The sequence below is a fragment of the Globicephala melas genome, chromosome 19, assembly GCF_963455315.2.
Source record: "Globicephala melas chromosome 19, mGloMel1.2, whole genome shotgun sequence".
NCBI lineage: Eukaryota > Metazoa > Chordata > Mammalia > Artiodactyla > Delphinidae > Globicephala > Globicephala melas.
In genome coordinates, this window is record NC_083332.1 from 50,311,889 (window position 1) to 50,333,330 (window position 21,442).

Consider the following 21,442-nt stretch of genomic DNA (forward strand, 5'->3'; position numbering starts at 1 on the left):
CTCTGGTATGCTTTAGCAAATATTAAGTAGCCCTGATCATGAGGGAGGGGAGGCCCTGGTTCAGTTTCCTGTTTCCCTTGGAGTTCCCTCTTCTCCAGGCTAAAAGTAAGTCACAAATGTTCGGACTGTCCTCAAATATCTGTTTTAACATGCTTTCATCTTCTATTTACAATCTTCCTCTTGTTTTCCAAATGGTTCTGAACTTTTGGGTTTTAAATCTGAATCTACAGATTCATTCTTGAGAAAAACACAGCTATCAGCAGAACCTGGCATGTTATTTCAGGAGGCTGATGGATCCTCTGACGTCTGTTCCAGGAGCGTCCAGTCATGAGGCTGCGTGTCGGATACATTCCCTACACCATCAGTCACTTAAGGCTCTGAAAATGGTGGAAAAAATGAGAGCCCTGAGGCCTTGTCTTCTCTCTTCTTCTCTAGATCATCAGTTCCTTGAGGGGAGAAATTATATTTAATGTCTTGGCTTGTTTCCTTACCACTTAATAATAACTGGAATAAAAATGAGTGAACAGGCAGACTGACTCACTTAGTTGCTCATCCTCCTTGAGTGTGGCACATACGTAGCTGTACACTTGTCAGTGATGCACAAGAGAGGATGCCACGCTTCGGTAATTTTCGGTAGAGCCAGGAACCCCAGTAACTTCCGCCTTTACAAAGTTGATCCTTGGGGCTTCCCTGGAGGTGCAGTGGTTAAGGATCCGCCTGCTAATGCAGGGGACATGGGTTCGAGCCCTGGTCCGGGAAGATCCCACATGCCACGGAGCAGCTAAGCCCGTGCACCACAACTACTGAGCCTGTGCTCTTAAACCTGCGAGCCACAACTATTGAGCCCACGTGCCACAACTACTGAAGCCTGCACACCTAGAGCCCGTTCCCCGCAACAAGAGAAGCCACCGCAATGAGAAGCCCGCGCACCGCAACGAAGAGTAGCCCCCACTCGCAGCAACGAAGACCCAGTACAGCCAACAACAACAACAAAAGTTGATCCTTCAGGAAAATAACCACATCTCCTATTATATTTTGCATTGGTTTCCTGTTACTGGTGTAACAAATTATCACAACACAAATTTATTCTCTTACGTTTTTGGAGGTGAAATTCTGAAATGGTCAAGGTGTTGCCAGGATTGCATTTCTTGTGGAGGTTCCAGAGGAGGACCCACTCCCTTGCCTTTTCCAGCTCCTAGAGGCCGCCGGCTTTCCTTGGTTCATGGCCCCTTCATCCGTCTTCAAAGCCGGCAGCCAGCATTTTCAAATCGCTCTCTGACATCTGCTTCCCTGGCTCTGTCTCCTTTCCCTTATAAAGGGCCTTGTGATTCCACTGGGCCCACCTCAGTGATCCAGGATAGTCTCCCATTTTAAAATCCGTAATTTATCACATCTGCAAAGCCCTTTTCACCATACAAGATAACATTTGCAGCTTCCAGGGATTAGGATGTGGGCACCTTTGGGGGACCATTATTCTGCTAACCAGACATTTCTATAGCTCTTTACACGTATGTTCTCATTTAGTGGCTAGGTTGGTAAAATTATTCCTGTTTTACAGGAGAAAGTGCAAGGTCAGAGAGGTTAGGCCAGTTCCCCTTGGCCCCAGAATTCATGGCTTGAATGCTGAACTTCTGACTCCTGTCCACCTCATTCCATTCTGTTTGGCTGCTTGTGTTTTAGTTCTCCTGTCTTCCATAGATTTCAGTTCGTGGCACTTGTCAATATTTAGGTTCTTGACACCAATATTTGGGGAAGTCGATGTGCTGACTTGACAAAATAAGGGAATGTCAAAACCTATGTAAACATAGTTATCGAGGCAAAATAGCAAAGTGAAGAAAGAATTTAATTCCCAGTTGGCGTGGCCTTCCCATTCCCCATAAACATACATGTGTAAGGTCCAAGACAGAGACTGCTTAGTGGCTTACTATTTTGTCCACTAACATGTACTTGGTTTTCATGTTAACAGCATATTACTAATATTTTGCTTGCCAGCCAGCCAGCCAATGTATCATTAGGAGATCCCAGACTTTTTTTAACCTTGGAACTATTAGGAGTAAAGATTTAGGAGGTAGTGCCGCGTTCTTGCTACCACGTTGGAATCTCTTCCTCTGCCCTCCTTGCTCCCCTGCATCCCCCGCTCCCATTTTTGTCTCCCAGGCTCCCAAGTAGTCTGAACCAGTCTAGTATAATAGCGCACTTTCCATGTCTTGATAGAAGTCATTCACTGTTTCAGGGAGCTTAGAATCGATGACCCTTCTTGCCCATGCTTTGTGTCTGGAGGGTCCACGGGAAATACTTTTTAAACTCACTGGTCAGTACCTCATAGCTCTCTAGGGTCTCCCCGTCTCTTTCACTGTGGTACTCAAAGCTGTGGATGACAGAAAAGCAAACACTGAAGCATGAAGGTCTTCTCTTACCCTGACAGTTCTCTTTCATAGGATTGATCACTCCACTGCTCTTGAGCTCTCAGAACAACTCCATTCTATTCTCTTGGCTTCTGCCTCTTTAGGTGTCTTTTTTTTTTTTTTTTTTTGTGGTATGCGGGCCTCTCACTGTTGTGGCCTCTCCCGTTGCAGAGCGCTCTGGACGCACAGGCTCAGCGGCCATGGTTCTCGGGCCCAGCCGCTCCGTGGCATGTGGGATCTTCCCGGACCGGGGCACGAACCCCTGTCCCCTGCATCGGCAGGCGGACTCTCAACCACTGTGCCACCAGGGAAGCCCTAGGTGCCATTTCAAAGCACAGTTGGGGCCGACAGGACCGTATCCTCTGAGTTCCTTCCTCCAGAGGATGCCCTGCTGAGAAAGGACCAGGTCTAGGTCCAGGCAAGAAGCCAGCCAGTGTTCATTTTGCTAAATAACATAACCAAGCTCAGCCTGCAGTGTTGCTGCATGCCAGGGCCCAAGCCAGAGCTGATAGTTTTTATGGAGTGAATACAGCAGCACGTGTTCTGCATCCTGAGATTATATTGGGAGCTGTGGTGGAGCCTTCTAGCAGACCTCCGGTGACACGAAGGCCAGGGCTGTCGGCATGAACAGGTGCAAGTTCTGCAGTGCTAGGAAAATGGCATTTTTTAGTATGAGCAGTCACTTAGATGTGTGTCATGTCCATGCACCTGGTGAGTCAGATACTGGCTGAACATGATCTAATAGTGTGTTCAAGTGTTTTCCTTCTTGTCAGTGAAAAATCTCTATCAGGCATATATATGGGCATGGGGATGGACAATGCCTTCAGGAACCCAGAAATAAACTCTTGGTCCTGTATGGATTGTGTGTGAAACTTTCCTTTTTTGTCCTTTTCCCTTTCCTAAATCTCCTTTTCTCCTCCACCTCCACCTCCAAACAAACACACCATAAAAAAAAAAAAGTTACTTGAAGGTTGGAAAATTTAAGTATATCAACAAAGACCCCACGACTTATAGCACAGGGAACTCTACCTGGTATTCTGTGATAACCTATATGAGAAATGAATCTTCTTTTTTTTTAAATTCTTAATGTAGCCAATTTTTTTTTTTTTTTTGGCTGCGTTGGGTCTTCGTTGCTGTGCACGGCTTTCTCTAGTTGTGGCGAGCGGGGGTGCTCTTTGTTGCAGCGTGTGGGCTTCTCATTGCAGTGGCTTCTCTTGTTGTGGAGCACGGGCTCTAGGCGCACGGGCTTCAGTAGTTGTGGCGCGCGGGCTCAGTAGCTGTGGCGCGTGGGCTTAGTTGCTCTGTGGCATGTGGGATCATCCCGGACCAGGGGTCGAACCCATGTCCCCTGCAGTGGCAGGCGGATTCTTAACCACTGCGCCACCAGGGAATTCCCGAGAAAAGAATCTGAAAAAGAATGAATATATGTATATGTATAACAATCATTTTGCTGTACACCTGAAACTAACACAACATTGTAAATCAACTATATTTCAATAAAATTAAAATGTTAAAAAAAAAAGGCCCCAGGACTTGGAAAAGATATAGGCCAGCAATAGGGCAATTCCCAGCATAGGCCTGTTTCTCTGGGAAAGTCTGCTGAGGGCAACTATTGTGAGTGAGGCTAGACCTGCATGACTGGTGTCTTGCGCAGACCGCATGCCCCTCTAGAATCGAGAGAAGTGAGGCTCCTTTTCTGTAGTTAACGTGGAGGCAGTCCACCTCCGCTGGGGGAGATAACTGCCTTCTTTGCCTAAAACCCAGGTGTTTACGTTCACTTTGTCTTTTTTGAGGGAAGGTGGTCCTTGGCCCCACTCAGTGCTGTTGAGTTTGTGAAGAAAAGGCTGGGGAATTCTGCCTACTCCTAAGATGTGCTCTGGCATTGCCCAAACACCAGAAAGCCCCCTCCAGCAGCGGCTGTGGGTGTTGGATCCAGGGGGCATGGGTGTGTTGAGGATTGGAATGAAGGAGGGATGGCCATTGAGAGGAAAGCATGGTATCCAGCTAAGTAACTAGACATTTCCTGGCCAGACTTGTCTATCCTATTGCCTGGCTTTAGGTAATCCCTAATATTTAAGCATTTGAAGAAATTCTGGCTTGCCCTTTGGATACTAGACCATCTTGCTCTTTTAACATATAGTCTATCCTTTAATTAAGACATCTCTAAAATAAAAGCCAGATGTTCATCTGGAAACCACATCCACACTTTTTGAGTCATGATTGGATGCCCCTAAGCTTGCCCAAGCATGGTAGGCCATGTGACAAGGGATTATCATTTGACATTCATGTTTCCTGTTCAGGAGCTGGGAACTTGATCACTCTCACACTGCGACTTTCATCTTTTTTGTGTTTGTACCTGCTCAGGCCCAGATCATCAGACTATCATGTCCCTACTTGCCCCCCTCCCCATAATCCCTCTCCTAAACAGTCCTTCCAGGGCCTCTCTCTGGAAGAAATGGGTTAGAGGGTCAAAGGGAACAAGACCAATTAGTAGCTGTAGTTCCTGCTCCTGGCAAACGCTTTGCCCATTCTTCTCTTGGCTGGAATGCTGGTGTTGGGCTCCACCTGGCAGGAGCGCAGCCCAGACTTGCCGTGGCAGCAGGTGGGTTTGAAGTCACCAGGCACACGTCCATGTGCACAGCCTGCAGCTCTTCCCTTTGTTCCCACTGTAGATACGTCATTGAGCCTGTTCTCCTTTGTAGTAAATGAACAGGACAGACGTATTGAGTATGTGACTGGGATTCAGTCTGTATATTTTTAAAATATTTACATATGTGTTTTTCATATATTCATTGATTCTAAGGCACGTCCATGTCACAGTTTAACAACTAAACACAATTTAACTTTAAAATCAGGATGTGTCATATAATCACATGTTCAAATTATAATTGACAGCTTTTTTCTCTCTCTCGGAGCGTCATACTGGTGCCTGTTAAAATTGATGGCATCTTAGAGTCCACAAAATACATTGTGTAGTGTCAGCTCATTTTGCAGTTCTTTGCCTGAAGAATTTGTGAATTTCCTCAAATAGCCAGATTTACCAGCAAGCCTCAGTATATTCAAGTTGCACTGGATGCAGCCAAGTAAAATGGCCACATCACATTTCACATGGCTTTGCTCTGCACAGAGCACTCACACATCCACCTTTGGTTGGGTTTTAGAACTATATTGGACAGTAGGCAGGACACTATGCAAATATTGCTGAGGAGCTTGTACAAGGCCACCTGACTTAGTGATTGGGAGAGCCTGTTTCTTCTGACTCCTAATATAATTTTCTTTCTTCCAAACCAGTCAGCCTACAATTCAGAAACAGCAAAAATATGTTGGGAGTGGAATCTACCATGCTTAGAGTAGAGAATAGAGATCACTACTGAGAGAATCTTGTTGGGAGTGGAATCTACCATGCTTAGAGTAGAGAATAGAGATCACTACTGAGAGAATCTTTATAGTAGGCAAAAATTGGGAATCTAAACACCCACAGAAGAAAATAGCTAAGCACAATATATTATCACTATAGAATGCATAGACGTTGAAAATGACAGGTGTGTGGATTGTTGCTGATACAAAGAGAATGTGTATTTAAAAGAGGGAAATATGGATATCCAGGCAGAGAGGATTCTGGGAAGGTGTGACCAGAACGCATGTCTCATCTCTTTGATTCTGATGCCAACCATTGACCTCTTTCAGCAAGCAGGGGCAGGTGGGGCTCAGAGGAGTCAGAAAGGCTGAGTTTCTGAGCAAATGCTAAGACAGAGAAGTTATGGAAGAGGAGGCAAGAGACCCAGAAGATGGAACCAAGACACTTGACATACCAGTAATAGGAGTGCTAAAAGGAGAAAAAGGTAAAGGAAGGGCATATCAGTCAGGACAGGCTAGGACTAGGTTAAAATGTAATAGCAAACAGTCCATAACCTTAGTAGTTTAACTCAACAAGTTTATTTTTCCCCCATAATGCAGTAGCCAGTATAGGTCTGGGAGGAGGGGGCTCTGCTCATTGTTGTTATTCAGGAACAAAAGGTGATAGAGGCTTCGTCTCAACATGGTAAATCATGAACTAGTACTTAAAGTTGGCTTGGAAGTGCACAGATCACTTCTGCTCCTATTTCATTGGCCAACGCAAATCACAACTCCACTTTTAACTTCAAAGGGAAGGAAGTATGGTCCTCCCCTATAGATGGAAGGAGGAAAGCTAGAAATATTTGCTGAACGGCACTCCTGACTTACCACTAGGGGAAATAAGTAAAATACATCTAAGTGTATCCTAGTAAAATTTCTTAACTTTAGGATGCAAAGAAAAGTCTTCCAAGCTTTCAGGCCAAAGGAACACATTATTTACAAAGGAAAAAGAACCACACTGGCATCAGATTTTCTATTTGCAACACCAAGAAGCTGAAAGGTGGTAGAATTTTATCTACAAACCACTGAGGAAAAAAGGAAGGCAACTCAAGAATCCTATACCCAGACAGACTTTTATCTAACATAGTATTGGAAGTCCTAGCCATAGCAATTAGGCAAGAAAAGAGATAAAACACATCCAAAATCAGAAAGGAAAAAGTAAATTATCAAATGACACCTTTTCCAGTGTTTTATTATGAAAATTTCAAACATACAGAAAAGTGGAAAGAAGTTTAACTTATGCATCTTACTTTTTGATGCATTTTGTTCTAATGCAGACATTAGTACACCTCCCTCTAAATGCTTCATTCAGCCTGTCGTTAACTATAGTTCAGTATTTGTTTACACCTTTTTTCTCATTGGTAAAATTTACAAGCAATGAAATCTCAAATCTTAAGTGTACATTCACTGAATTTTGACAAATGCATGCATGTGTGTAACCCAAACCCTCCTCATGACACAGAACGTTTTCATCCTGCCAAAAGGTTCTCTGAACCCTTTTTCAATCAATCTCTGCCCCAACTGCTACCCCCTAGAGACAGCCACTGGTCTGATTTGTTCCACCAGAGGTTAGCTTTCCCTGTTCTAGAACTTTGTACAATTCTAATTATATGTGCTCTTTCATGCCCTTCACTCAGCGTGTTTTTAATATTCATCCATGTTCCATGTATCGGTAGTTCATGCTTTTTATTGCTGAGTAGTGTTCTATTGCATTCCATGATTATACCACAGTTTATTTATCCATTCCGTTGATGATCAATTGGGTTGTTCCTGGGTTTTCTTGTTAAGAATAAGGCTGTGATGAACATTCTGATAAATATCTATTTGTAGACATATGTTTTCGTTTCTTTTAGGTAATATTTAGATGGGAATTCTTGGGTTAGGCTAGGTGTGTGTTTTGTCTTACAAGGAACTACCAGACCTTTTCCCAAAGTGCTTGTGTCTTTTTACACTCCCTCCAACAATATGAGAGTTCCAGTTGGTCCACACCCTCACCAACATTGTTGTTGTCAATCTTTTAAATTTTAATGTTTGGCATTTTAATAAACAAATGTATTAAAGTTCTCCAGAGAAACAGAACCAATAGGAGATATAGATAAAGAGATTTATTGGTATTATAAGGAATTGACTCATGCAATTATGGTAGCAAGAAGTCCTGTGATCTGCTGTCTGCAAGCGGAAGACCCAGGAAAGCCCACCAGCTTTAGTTCCAGCCTGAGTCTGAAGGCCTGAGAACCAGGAGAAAACCTATGGTATACAGCCCAGTCCAAGGGCAGGAGAATACCAGTGTCCCCAAACAAACAGGCAGAGAGCTCAAAATCTCCCTTCCTCTGCCTTTTTATTCTCTTCAGGTCTTCCACAGATTGGATGATGCCATTACTAGGGAGGGCAATGTGCTTTACTCAGTCTACTGATTCAAATGTTAATCTCATCCAGAAACACCCTGACAGACACACCCAGATATAATGTTTAACCAAGTATCTGCACACACCATGACCCAGTCAAGTTGACACATAAAGTTGACCAACACAACAGATAAGTTAAATACACACACAGACACACACACACACTAATGTATTAAATTGATTTTAAGTATCAGTGTGGCTCTCTCCTCATACCTGCTTATGCGAATTTTATTGGCTTCTGGGGCAACAGGTGAGCCCCAGACCCTAGAATGGAATCTAGAGGCTGAGTCCAGAAGAGAGGTGTTGAAAGAAGCAACAGTCAGAACTGGTGGGCCTGTCCCTAGTCCAGAATGTTTTCCGGGAGAGACTGAACCAGACATCAGCAACTGATAAATTGTGCATTGGTTTCCAGTTATTTCTTTGATAGAGGGAGAGAGAGAGAGAGTGTGTGTGTGTGTGTGTGTGTGTGTGTGTAGAATGTGATACAGCCTCTGCTCTTGGGGACACATTCGGTACAGAATTGTAAAAGAAAGCCATCTGGTATTACCCTTGACCTTTTATTTGTAATAAATCCCATTTAATAAAATTCATTTAGTCAAGTCTCAAAGCACCACAAGGATGTGAGAGGAAAAAGTCTACACTGGAAACTAGGAACTGGATGGTAGGGATGGAGTATGGGGGTGGGACTGCCTGCGCCCCTAGGTGAGAGAAGTTACATCAGCCCCTCACCCAGACATAGGGCCTGCCTGCATAGCGTGGCTTCCTTTACCCTGGTTGCTCCTTTTGATTCTTCTCCCTTTAGGTGATCCCAGAGACAGGCAGAACTGGGGCAGGGCTAAAATAGCGCATCAGCATAGGAGGGAGGGTCTGAGAGGGAACTGGGGCAACGTGTAGAGCACATGTCCTGCCTGCCCAAGAATCAGGTCTTAAAGGAGAAGGTTGCCGTTTTGGAAAATGAGAAAAACTTTGTATTGCATGATAAATTCTGTAGAGGCTTGAGAGAATTGTTGTAACTTGAGCCGCTTGCCCCGACCTTTCCTCAGTTGCTCTCTCAGTCAAATGGAAGCACCTGGGTGAAGTCCAAGGGGCCCAGTTAACCTGACCCAGGAAGACGCTGGATGCACATGGCCATGTGTGCATTCCTGGGTCACTCTTGGTTCACTTGCCTGACACCACCTCCCTTTGGCCCGGTGGTAACAGGGTTAAGGCCCTGCACCAGGTGCAGGCTTGTCTTTTCTCGGGAGATTCGGTTTCTGGTCCAGCCGGTCGAATGGCAAGGATTCCCCCACTTAAGCCAGACGCTTGTTGAAAGACAGGAAGCAACTGGGCTCTGGCTGATCACCTCTCTGCATAACCTTGGGCTGATCTGATGATGAGAGGAAGAAAGAAGATGAGGTCTCCATTAGGATCTCTCTCTCTCATTGATTGGGGGTGGGGGGATCCTGCAGCAGCATTTGCTTGTTAGAGCCCACCCAGCACAGAATTGGGAGATTGTAGACAAATTCCCCCTCGGTGCTCTGTCATTCATTCCTCCCTCATTTTGAGAGGCTGGCAGAAAAGGACTAGGAACCGGGTGAGTTCCCTGTCTCTGCCACAGCCTGGTGGGAGCAAAGGCTTAGGGGAACCGGTGTCAGACTTGGCTGGCAAGCCTGAGCTAGCCGACACCTCCCTTCACGCTGTCAGATGTTAAGGACAGAATGCGGGCAGGGCTGCCTCTGAAAAGAGGTTAGGCGGGAGAGAGGAAGGCAGCTGGGCGCACGTGCTGTCTGCTCGCCTGGCTTCCAGGGCATGATGGGTAGAGTCTAGTCTCAGCGCAGTTGGAGAGTGTCCTGAGAACTCCACCTGTAGCTTGCTTTCTCACGAAGCATCTCTTACCCGTGTTTTCTGAGTGCTGATGAGGTCTCATGAAAATTGACAGAAATCGTGTTGATCGGATGACTTTGGGGACCGTTGTTTGGTCTTTGTTTGCGGGGCTGATTTTAATTCAGTTGGGACTTTTTTCCAAAATGGTATCAAAATTTCCTAGAATTCTTTTAACCTTCAGATGGCTCGTAAACATCATAGTATTTATTATTACATAGGGCTATTGATGCTGAATCGTGACTGGACAGTTATGAGAAAAGATTGGGGTGGGAGAGTGGTAACATCCATTTTGATCATTGGATGACCTCTTGGGAAAGAAGGTGGGGACACTAGTTTCCCCACCCCCCCGCCCCGAGGCTCTCCATATTTTTCCATCCCTCTTACCTTTTGCCCTTTATTTTCCATTTAAAAGGTAATTTGCAAACTCAGTGTCTTAGAACCAATGCTATAGGCTCAGTGCCCGAATGGAAAGCAGAGCTCTGTCCTTCCATATTAACAGAATTCCCGGGAAAAAATTATCAGTTTTGTTACAGGTTATGAGATTATCCAGGACCATGGGTGCTTCAGGAGAAATTGCTGGAGTGATGTGGAAGGTTTGAGGTGAATATTTGGTGCTACCTTGTGTCTTTGCAGCATTTTGCATTCTTTTTTTTTTGTAATTTATTTATAAAAATAAATTTTTATAAATTTATAAAAATTTGTGTTGGGTCTTCGTTGCTATGCACGGGCTTTCTCTAGTTGCGACGAGCGGGGGCTACTCTTCATTGCAGTGTGCAGGCTTCTCATTGCGCTGACTTCTCTTGTTGCAGAGCACAAGCTCTAGGCTCGTGGGCTTCAGTAGTTGTGGCTCATGGGCTCAGTAGTTGTGGCTCGTGGGCTCTAGAGCGCAGGCTCAGTCGTTGTGGCGCACGGGCTTAGTTGCTCCACGGCATGTGGGATCTTCCCGGACCAGGGATTGAACCCGTGTCCCCTGCGTTGTCAGGCGGATCCTTAACCACTGCGCCACCAGAGAAGCCCTCACATCCTTTTTGCCATGTGTCTCCTCCTTCTGTACCAGTCAGCCTGTCCCACAGCCCAGGGAACATGGTGCACACTGGGTGGTCAGACTTCCTGGTTGTGTGCCAGCTCTGGTGCTCTGGCTGCGTTACCTTGGGCAAGTGACCTACCTTGGTGTCCTCTTCTGCAAAACAGAGTTAACGTTAGTACCTACCTCATATTCAGGCAAATGAGAAGACACGTAAAGCCCAGTGGCTTCCCATAGCAACGTAAATGCAAGCTGTTATTTATCATCATGTGCACAAGTGGGCGGGACCTCAGTGTGTTCAGTGCCACGTCAGCTATACAGAAAGTGCCACACACAGTGCTCCAAAGTTCTGTGCTCTGAAGAGATGCGACCAGCAGTGATGGCCGCTGGCCACCCCCAGCACACTTTTGCATGACCTGTGGCCAATGTGCCCTGCTGGTCCGTCACCCCCATCTCTCAGCCCACCCCCCAAATCCCTTCTCCAGCCTGTTCCTTCCTCCTCGTCAAGCACTGCCTGGCTTGATGATGATGATACCACTGTTCATTTGTTTAGCTTCTTTTTAGTGTGCTTTCAGGTTCTCATCTCATTTGATCCTCAAAAGGGAGGTAAATGTCTCTTTTTCAGATGAAGAACTGAGGTCCAGGGAGAGTAGATAACTTGCCAAGGTCTTGAGGCTGGAAAAGCCAGGTTATCTTGGTCTTTCCCACTCATGACAGACCCTGAGTTATTTTTTTGAGCCTTACACACACACACACACACACACACACACACACACACACACACACACACACACACACACACACACACACACACATGCAGAGTTAGGTGATGCAAGTGGTAATGACCCTGCTTTCATTAGAATATAGGTCTCTACCTACTATAGTGGTGCTTCCTGCAAGACATAATATTTCCCAGCCCACCTCTTTTTTAAAACCCTGTTCTGAGATGTGTTTCCCAACACCACCAAGCAATTAGCTTAATTCTGATAGCATCTACCTGGAGATAGCATCAGATCCCACAGGTCAAGGGCTCAGTCCCACAAGACTGCCCCTACTTCAGATGCCAATCACAAGCCCGGGTTGTCACCTCTGCTTCTGCCCAACTGTCTATTGATTGGAGGTTCCCATGCCCCCCCCTACATTTGTTTAATATGCTAGAGTGGCTCCCAGAACTCAGAGAAACATTTTACTTACCAGATCAATGGTTTATTATAAAAGGATGTAACTGAGGAACAGCCCAAGGGGAGAGAAGCACAGGGCAAGGTGTGGGGAAAGGGCACAGGGCCAACACTGTCTCCAGGCACACCACTCTCCTCAGATCTCCATGTGTGCACCGGCGCGGGAGCTCTCCAGACCCTGTCCTTTTGGAGTTTTATGGGGGCTCCATTACATAGGCATGATTGATTCAACCATTAGCCATTGGTGATTGATCCAGAGGTGGGGCTGAAAGTTCCAGTCCTCTAATCACAGGGTTGGTTCCCTTGGCAACCAGCCCCCATCCGTAGGTTAACTAGGGCTTTCCAGAAGTCACCTCATTAACATAAACTCTGGTGTGGTTGAAAGGGGCTGGTTATGAATAACAAGACACTCCTTTTCATCCTTTCACCTTTGGCTCTGGGGAGCTATTTCAGGAAGTGATGACAGAAAACCAAATATAATTGGTCTTAGGGAATTCCAAGGGTTTTAGGAGCTCTATGCCAGAAACCGGACAAAGACCAAATGTATACTTCTGACTATAAATCACAATATCACACCTGCGGTCAGCTTTTTCTTCCCTAATGGCAAGGACTTTAGATTGGGAGCTAAGAAATCTGATTCTGGTCTCAGCTCCGCCCCTAAATTGTTTGACTGATGGCCTCACTGGTGTCTCTTTCTTTATCTGTACAGTGAGAGGATTGGTCTAAACCTGTGAGTCTCAACTTGTTTTTTCCTAGGACATAAACATCGGGTGACATTCCTTCCTAGACCTTCTTGTGGGGTGGCCTTCTTCCCAGCACCGTAGCTGTAACTCGACCCCTCTCCTGTACTCAAGGAATCACGTTGGGATGTGAGGGTTTGAATGATGCTATTGTAGCAACAACAATGACTCTGTTCTGAGTTATCAGAAAAGTGAGTAAATGTACAAGGTGAAGGGCTTTTCTTTAGTAAGAAATCACTTTACCACCTCCCAGTGGCTGCATCAGGACATAGTGTTAGAGGACCTGTCAGGAGCACGTCCATCCTGGCCTGCCTGCAGCCCTGAGCCCTCAGCCCGCAGACAGCGTGCTAACTTAGCAAGTTTAAAGTGGAAGCATCCTGTAGTCAAAGGGTTGCAAAACCTTGGTCTTTTTAAAACATTTTTTTAATAAATTTTTTATTTTTATTTTTTTGGCCTCACCACACAGCATGTTGGGATCTCAATTCCCCGACCAGGGATCGAACCCGTGCCCCTTGCACTGGAAGTGCGGAGTCTTAACCACTGGACCGCCAGGGAAGACCCAACCTTGGTCTTTTGAGTCAGAAAAAAGGGTGAACAAATCTCCCAATGGCTGGTCATTCTATGGAGTGTTATTTAAGTATTGGTTTATTTGCAGGGCACAGCCATGAGGGTAGATTCAAGGGTACAGAGGGACTTAGGTTAGATGTGAAGAGCATCCTCATTCTACCAGACTCGAGTTCATTACTCACCTGTGCCAGGAAACTGGGGATGGACCCTCCCCCATCACGTTTCTTTTCTGTCTTCTGGTTTTGTCATTAATGGATTCAAAAGCATCCAGAGATCAGAAAATACAGCCCTTTCTCAAAGCTTGGCCAGAGTCCTTGGGATGGTAGCACTTCCAAGAATTTTTAGCCAAGACACTTAGATGCTAAAGCTCTTTGAGGAAAGGGGTTGGAGGAATGGGAACAGTGCCACGGAGTCTGAGGTCCACATTGCCTGGAGTGAACCGGACTGTGGATTTTCTGTCTGGTCCTGTAGCTCAGAGCATTGTCACTGAAGAGAGGAGGGTTTGGAGAAGACTTCAAGCAAAGTGCTTGTGCCCTACACGGGAACGTGGGAGCCAGCTTGCTTCCTGTCTGAGCACCACCAGCTGCCAGAGTGGAGGGCTTTCCATACAGAATGAGCGACTCCCCTCGGGAAGGACACTGGTGAAGGTGTGAACTCCTCTTCTCCTGGAGCAGCTAACAGTCAACATGAACCCTCGCCTCATAGTAAATATTGCTGATAGATATTACCAGCATCCAGTGAAACTGTGCGTGGGACATTTTGACTGCAAATTAATAGAAGAGTCTGATCTTCACAACAATATTTTAGTGTGCTGTATTTGACCTAGGAATTCCAGACTGAGAAAGTAGGGATTATGGTCACAAAAGGGAGCAGCTGTGATGTTTAAAATTCAATGTGGACAAGTAAATAGATAACTTTTCAATCTTTTTGGTAGAATGGAAAAGAAGTAATCCATTTTAAAGTAATTTTTATTTTATTTTTTAGTTTTTGACTGCAACGTGCGGCTTGTGGGATCTTAGTTCCCCGAGCCGGGGTCAAACCCAGGCCCTCGGCATTGAAAGCACACAGTCCTAACCACTGGACCGCCAGGGAATTCCCCATTTGAAAGCAATTTTTTTTTTTTTTTTGCGGTACGCGGGCCTCTCACTGCTGTGGCCTCTCCTGTTGCGGAGCACAGGCTCCAGATGTGCAGGCTCAGCGGCCATGGCTCACGGGCCCAGCCGCTCCGCGGCATGTGGGATCTTCCCGGACCGGGGCACGAACCCGTGTCCCCTGCATCGGCAGGCGGACTCCCAACCACTGCCCCACCAGGGAAGCCCTGAAAGCAATTTTAATAAAAGTAAAATGGGGGAAATTGAAAATAGTGGATCTGTATTTATCTATAAAAATAAGTCAAAAAATAATTTATTAAAAAATAGATCAAAGGACTAGGTTTACTTAATGGAGTTCAGCTCAGAAGATTCTCAACCAAAGTCTCCAATACTGATACAGTTCCGATGAAGCTCCCTGGGTGTATAAGCAAACTTCCTCGGGAATAAAACAGCAGGGTCTGTCGCCTATCGTTGTGAAACAGCTGTTACTCTTGGTGGCATATGGCCAAGGCATGTGTGGCATCTGGGAGCGCTCTGGAGGGCCGCCTGTGGCTCGCACACTCTCGGAGGACAGCTGCCCGAGCCACAGGAGGAAAGATGCTCTGGATGAGGGACGGAGGTGCCCAGGACTATAGGGATTCCTGCCACAGGTGATCCAGCCAAGTGGTTTGAGGGCTGGGAGGCGGAAGGATGTTAAATTTAACTCTTATTATTCAAAGACAGATTATTTGGTTGCCTTGATTAGATCGATGCCTCCCTGTCCCCGTTGCCCACTGGACCCCCTTGGGAAAGGGGAAAGGGTCTAAAAGAAAATAAAACTCAAATCAGCTGTCAGTGACTTCTGATAAACTTCAGCAAGGGGCATGACAAGGGTGAGCCCCAGTGAAAAAATGGGAATTGGAGGCTGTAATCAGAAAACAACATGTTACCTGCCTTTAATGAAGAAGTAGGCGGTAGGATGTATCTAGACTGTAATTCGCCATTTTGACTCTGACCCCACAATGGCCAGAGTCACCTAAGAGTTTCCACATTTATGATGGATATGTTTGGTTTGGAAAAAAACATTTCATTCTATTTCCTCTTTTTCAGGTTTCAAGTGCCCCATTTGCTCTAAGTCTGTGGCTTCCGACGAGATGGAAATGCACTTTATAATGTGTCTGAGCAAACCTCGCCTCTCCTACAACGGTAAGAGCTTAGCTGGGGCGGGAGGTGTGGGGGGAGCTCTGAGCAAGGGTCTTTGCAGCCTCTGTGGCTCTGGGCAGCATGTCCACCCCGCCTTCCGGCAAGAGGAGTGGAGCAGGGAGGAAGGCATAGGGACGGGGTCTGGAAGTCCCTTGGGTGGCCAGTTAGCCCTGCCCTTTCTTCCACCCACTTAGTTCCTTGCCCCTGTGGTTGGGAGACAGGCCTTGGTCACACAGCTGACAGCAGAGGGCCCAGCGGGAGTGCCAGCCCTCTGTGGGGAAGGGAGTCTGGGCTGTGCCTTGCACACAGTGCTTCAGCCTGACTCTCCACAGTAGAGTAGGTGTGATTTGTGGACACCTTTGGGGATTGAGAATGCTGACCTGCCACCTCATCGCTGCCCCGAGGCTGTGCTGCTTCCTGCCTTGGAGGCGGCCGCGGGGCTGAGCAGTGAGTACAACGGGGGACTCCGTGAAACGCCCCTGCCACGGCACCTCTGTGGACAGAACGAGGGTCAGCACCTGCCTGGTTTACTTTGGGGGAGGCTTGGAGCTCAACTGTTCTGGGTTCAGAGCCTGCCTTGGCCACTTACTTACTGGCTGTGCGGTCTTGAACAAGTGCTCAGTTTGCAGAGCCTTGGTTTTCTGGTCCCTAAAATGGGGATTTCAGTACAGGCTTCGTAGGATTTTTGTCAGAATAAAGTGAGATATTACACATAAAAGCTTTCAGTCCGGAGCCTGACACATGGTCAGTGCTCAGGAAGTTACAGCCGCCCTGAGAGATGCAAGGCCATCCCTGGGTTTCTTTTCATCCTTTTCTGAAGTGGACTGTCTGCTCTTGAGTTCCTTGCACCCTGTGCTGCCAGTGACTCTTGGGCTTTCCATCCTTACGTGCTTAGTTTGGTCTTCAAACCATGTTCCTCAGAGAACTGTGTCTTCTACGAGAATGGGCACTGGATCTGAGAGGGGTGTGCCCGACCTGACCCCAACCCCGGCCTGCCTTGTAGGTTAGAGTCACGACGATGCTTAGGAAAACAGCACTGAGATTTCTCAGGGCCCCAGGGCTGGGCAGGAGGTGGGCCCGCATCACCTGACCCCCATCCTGTCCGTGAAAGTTTCCCAGGTCGACTCTCCTTACAGACCTTCCTTGGGCTCCTGCCTCCTCAGACCCACCTGTGTAGGCCAGATAATTCCAGATTGTTCCTGCGAAATTAATCTGGCGAATCTGATTACCTGATTCTCCTGAAGACACGTCCTGCTATTCTCTGATCTCTTTTCTTGCACCGCCAACAGATTCTGGACATGGGCCGGCTGGCCAGTTACCCTTTGTCTCAGATACACGTGGTCTGGTGACCTTTGCCATCTCTGAGCCCAGGTGTCCTTCCCTTTCCTCTCCTCCCTGGTTGTCCAGGGAGCCCCCGTTCTCCCCAGGGGACAGCCTGTCGCATCCCTGGGGACTGACTGATGCTGAGTCTCTGAGTCTCGTCCCTCAAGCTCTGGGCTCCCCGTCAGGCTCGTCGAAGATGCTCAGCTCCACTTCGTTCCTTGTCTCTGCCTGGGACCAGGGAGGGAGATGACTGAGTCTTCTCCCGCGGCTGACAGCCCTCCCCCGCCGTGGCCTCAGAAACCGTGTTCACTTATTTCCCACGTGCACAGCACCCCCGTGAAGGCTGCTTTTTGTCCCGTGGGGCGCTGGGCAGAGTTCTCTGTGGACACTGCCTTGCTGTCATGAGAACACAAAGCAGCCTCAGAGTGGGCTCACCCGACAGGCCTGGGCTCTTGGCGTCATGAGGGAGAACTTTGCAGGGCAGCTGTGGAGGGCAGAGCGCTCTTGGGGCCACTCTGTAAGGAGGACCCACATGCCCGGCTTGGACAGTGGGGGAGGTGAGGGCATGGGCTTCTCTCCCGGAGAACTGCCCGGGATACCTGCAGCGCCTCTTCCATGTGAGCACGTATGTGCCAGTGCCCCCATAGGTGTCCTCCTTGCCTTTCCTCTTTGCCTCCAAAGAGAGGCAGCCCTGGAGAGCAGTCCTGACAGCCCAGCCCGAGCACAGGTCGCCTGCAGAAGCCACACTCAGAGTCGGAGTCCCCTTAGAGGAAGCAGAGGTTGGCCAACCAGTCTGAGGCATAACCATGGCTGTTCTTGGTCTCTTCTCACTTCTTCCTTCCTCTCATTGAAAAGCTACCTCTTTGGGTGTGTGTGTGTGTGTGTGTGAGAGAGAGAGAGAGAGTGTGTGAGTGTGAGTGTAAATTAGAAGCTTTAAACTGGACGATCTCTTTTGCAAAAACCAGTCCTTTACCACCTGAGGCAAAGAAAGGCATGTTGTTCCTGGTCCCATCAGTGGAATGTGTCTTAAGGTGAGGAAAGTGCTTCAGAAACAGTGGCCTGGCCCCTCCATCACAGCTGGATTCCTCACATTCAGCCTTTGTCTTTTCTAAAGACACCTAACCCTTCCGGATAAGAGAAAGGCATTTGTCACTTGGGGTTTGTATATGGAGTGTGAGTCTCCGGGCTGGTCTAGGGCCTGTTTTAGTTCAGATAAGGCACAGGCCTTTCCGGGCCTTAGGCCGAAGTCCCAGGTCGGACCTCTAGGTATTTATTTTGGTTTTGCCAGTAACGTAATTTACCAATGATTTCTTATCATCCTGAGCTCCCCAGCTTCGCTTTATCTCTTCTACCAAAAAAGAAAAAAGTGAAGAGACTTAAAGCATTTGTGAGGTGTAGAACTCCCAGAATCTTTCTGGAAAGGGGAGAATCTGAGACTTCCTTAGTGGATTAAGAAGTGCTATATTCTTGTGAAAATTCACTGGGATTCCTGGTCACTCCCATCTGCGCACACACACACACACACACGCACATGCACACACACACGCACGCGCGCACACACACGCGCACACACGCGCGCACACACCCTCCCTGTAGCTGCTGGCACCAGTTGGGGAAATTTTTAGGAAATTTATAGCGGTTATATAAGATGAAATTTAGTTAACCACCAAGTTGGGGGGGGGAGTAGAAACCTCCTAAATGAGACAGATAGAAAGTAGTATTTTTCTTATTATGAGGGTTGGCCTGAGCCGTGGGTTGGAAGGCCTCCAGTAGCCACCTGCCAGATTAAAAAAAAAAAAAAAAAAGCCAGTTTTGGAAAGGCAAGACTAGTTTAACTGGTTTACCCAGTGCTCAAGAGAAATGTGAAGGCCAGTAACTGGTGCTTCTTGGCAGGCACCTGGTTTGTGAGTCCTGGTGACCCATTCGGAGGGGTAGGGAAGGGAGCTGCACCGCAGAGCGCAGAATCTTCTATCCTCCATTCTCTTCGGCGGGCAGCTCTGAACCCAGGACCCCTCAAAGATGAGAGAGAGCTGGGGGGGACCGGGACCCCTTTCTGCAGGTAAATGTGGTCAGCATGATTGGGCCTTGTAATTTCTCTTCCTTTCCAATATCTGTTTGTGGTTCTGAGATGCAGGAACTTGCATTCTCAAGAACATGCACTCAGGTTTTGACCATCATACTGGTCAGCCAGCAAAACAAGCCTCGAGATGAGGGGCCTGATTCTGCTATGAACAGAAGAGAGTCACAGTACTGGAGTGGAGGGGGGTCGTGACAGATGACTGATTGTCCATTGAAAGCCGAGGAGACCCTGGTTCCAGGATCAGCCAGGGGTCCTTGGCTCTGGGAGAGTCTGGCGTGTGGCAGGTCCATTTGCCAGCAGTATTAAGAGAGCTTGATGGCTGTCAAAGCAGCTTCAAAAGTTCCTTCCCCCCCTTGCTTTCTTCTGGGGCGCAGACCCATGCCCTGCTTCTTAGGTCCTGACCATCCATCCCTCCTCTCTACTGACAGTCATTGCCCCCAACTTCAGGGCTCTTGAAATGGTAAATGTCACACAAGGTTTCTTTAAAGGAAAGGGAATCTGGCTCCCCCCAAAGCAGGAATGCCTCCTGCTAGTTTAGCCCCAGCCAGCAGACCTGTGTAAATAGTGCTTGTTTGGCCTGTGTCTCTGCTCCCAGCGATCCTGTGGTTGGGATGGCAGTGCCTTTTCTTGGGCCTTGGGGAGCCAGGTTCTGGCCGGGGAGTGTGCCCAGCCCAGTGGGGCACTGCCAGGAGCTATTGTTCGATGCCTAGCAGCGGCTGAGTCTGGCTGCGAGGTGTCTGTCTGGAGGTGTCTGTCTGGGCGCTCTCCCTGCAGGAGGGAAGGGAGGAGGACTCCCAGCAGGCCGCTGGGTGAATGAGGAGTGGGTGGAAGGGAGACCGGAGGAGAGGGGACTGAATGGGGTCACAGGGCAGCCTCCGTAAACATGAAGCCCTGCGGAGCCGCTCTGCTTGTGATCGCAGCCCATCTCGTCAGAACAATTGGATCCAGAACAATTGGGTCGTGCCTCACAGTCTGTGGGTTGCGGTGGAGACGCCACTGCTGGTAGGGGAACTGTCTACTCAAAGTCTCCCCTTTGCCTGGAGATTTCCCAAGAGGGGAGCTGGCGACGCCTGGCAGTGGTAGCACTGCCCCTTCCTGTCCCCCCAGGAGGCTGGGCCAGCAGCTCTGCGCATGCCGAAGGGTCTCAAGCCTGGGCTCTTCCACACGTAGGCTGGAAATGAGGCTGGCGGTGGAGACTTTGTTTCTGAGTCATTTGCTGGGGATTCTCCCTCTGGCTCCCACCTTCCTTCCTCCCAGGACTGTGACTGCCATCAGGCAGCAGGGGAAGTGGGTTCTGTACGGCACCGCTCAGCTGCACCACACCAGCCTTCCCTCCATGCCGCCGGCAGCTCTGCGGGTCCCCTCGGGGGACGTCGAGCCTGTGCTCTCTGCAGGGCAGCAGTACAGCTCCCTCAGCCTGGCCTGTTCATGCTGAGCACCCAGGTTCCTCCACCAAGTTCACAAAGAGGAAGATCTGAAGCTGTCTGTGAGATGGGTGGTGGTTTCCAGCCACAAGGAAGAGACTCTACCGCCTGGTCTTTTAAGGAAAGGAGGCAGGGTGGCCAAGTGGAAGGAACTTGGCGTGGGAGTCATGGCCACTTACCAGCTGCCTGAGCTGAAGCACAGACCCCCCCCACCCCCAGGGTCTTTAGGACTCACTGAGATGTGTGTGCGACATTTGTGGCATACAGCTGGCCCCAAAGAAGTGAGGGCTCCTTTTTCTCCTCCTCCTCCTCAATCACTTTTCTCAGATAAACGGCAGCTGTCAGGGAGGGGGCAGAAGTGTGCCATCGCCTCCCACCGCAGCGCTGTCACAGAGAGCATCGCCCGCCACTCTGGGCTGGCTAGAGGGCCAGGCGTTGGCACCGTCAGCACCATCCCTCAGGCCAGGCACACTTCCGCACTCCCCCGTGGGCAGGGCCGTTGGCTTTGCACACGGTGTCGGGCAGCTGGCGGCTGTGGGTGCTTGAGAGGCCGTAAGAAAAAGGAAGAAAGCACAGCTTGGGTCTGTGTTCTCATCAGCCAGCATCGGTTGAGCCCCCCTCCTCTAGGGACCTCGGGTGCCCGGGGGCGTTTGGGTCCATCTGCAGAGTGGCCTTAACTTGTGCCCCGGCTTCAGACTGCAAGGTCCTCCGACAGCAGACAGCAGGCTCCCATCACAACAGTGCGGAAGCCTCGTAGGGTCTGG

General features: G+C 48.4%; 1 protein-coding gene across 2 annotated transcripts in view; it reads left to right on the top strand.

Moving 5' to 3' along the window:
* Positions 1-21,442, top strand: part of ZNRF1 (zinc and ring finger 1) — a 99,552-nt gene that overhangs the window by 70,232 nt on the left and 7,878 nt on the right. For both annotated transcript variants that reach the window (XM_030863345.3, XM_030863346.3), the window contains exon 2: positions 15,759-15,854. In XM_030863345.3, the coding sequence (XP_030719205.1) occupies positions 15,759-15,854 (96 nt within the window). The remainder of the gene's footprint in view (positions 1-15,758; positions 15,855-21,442) is intronic.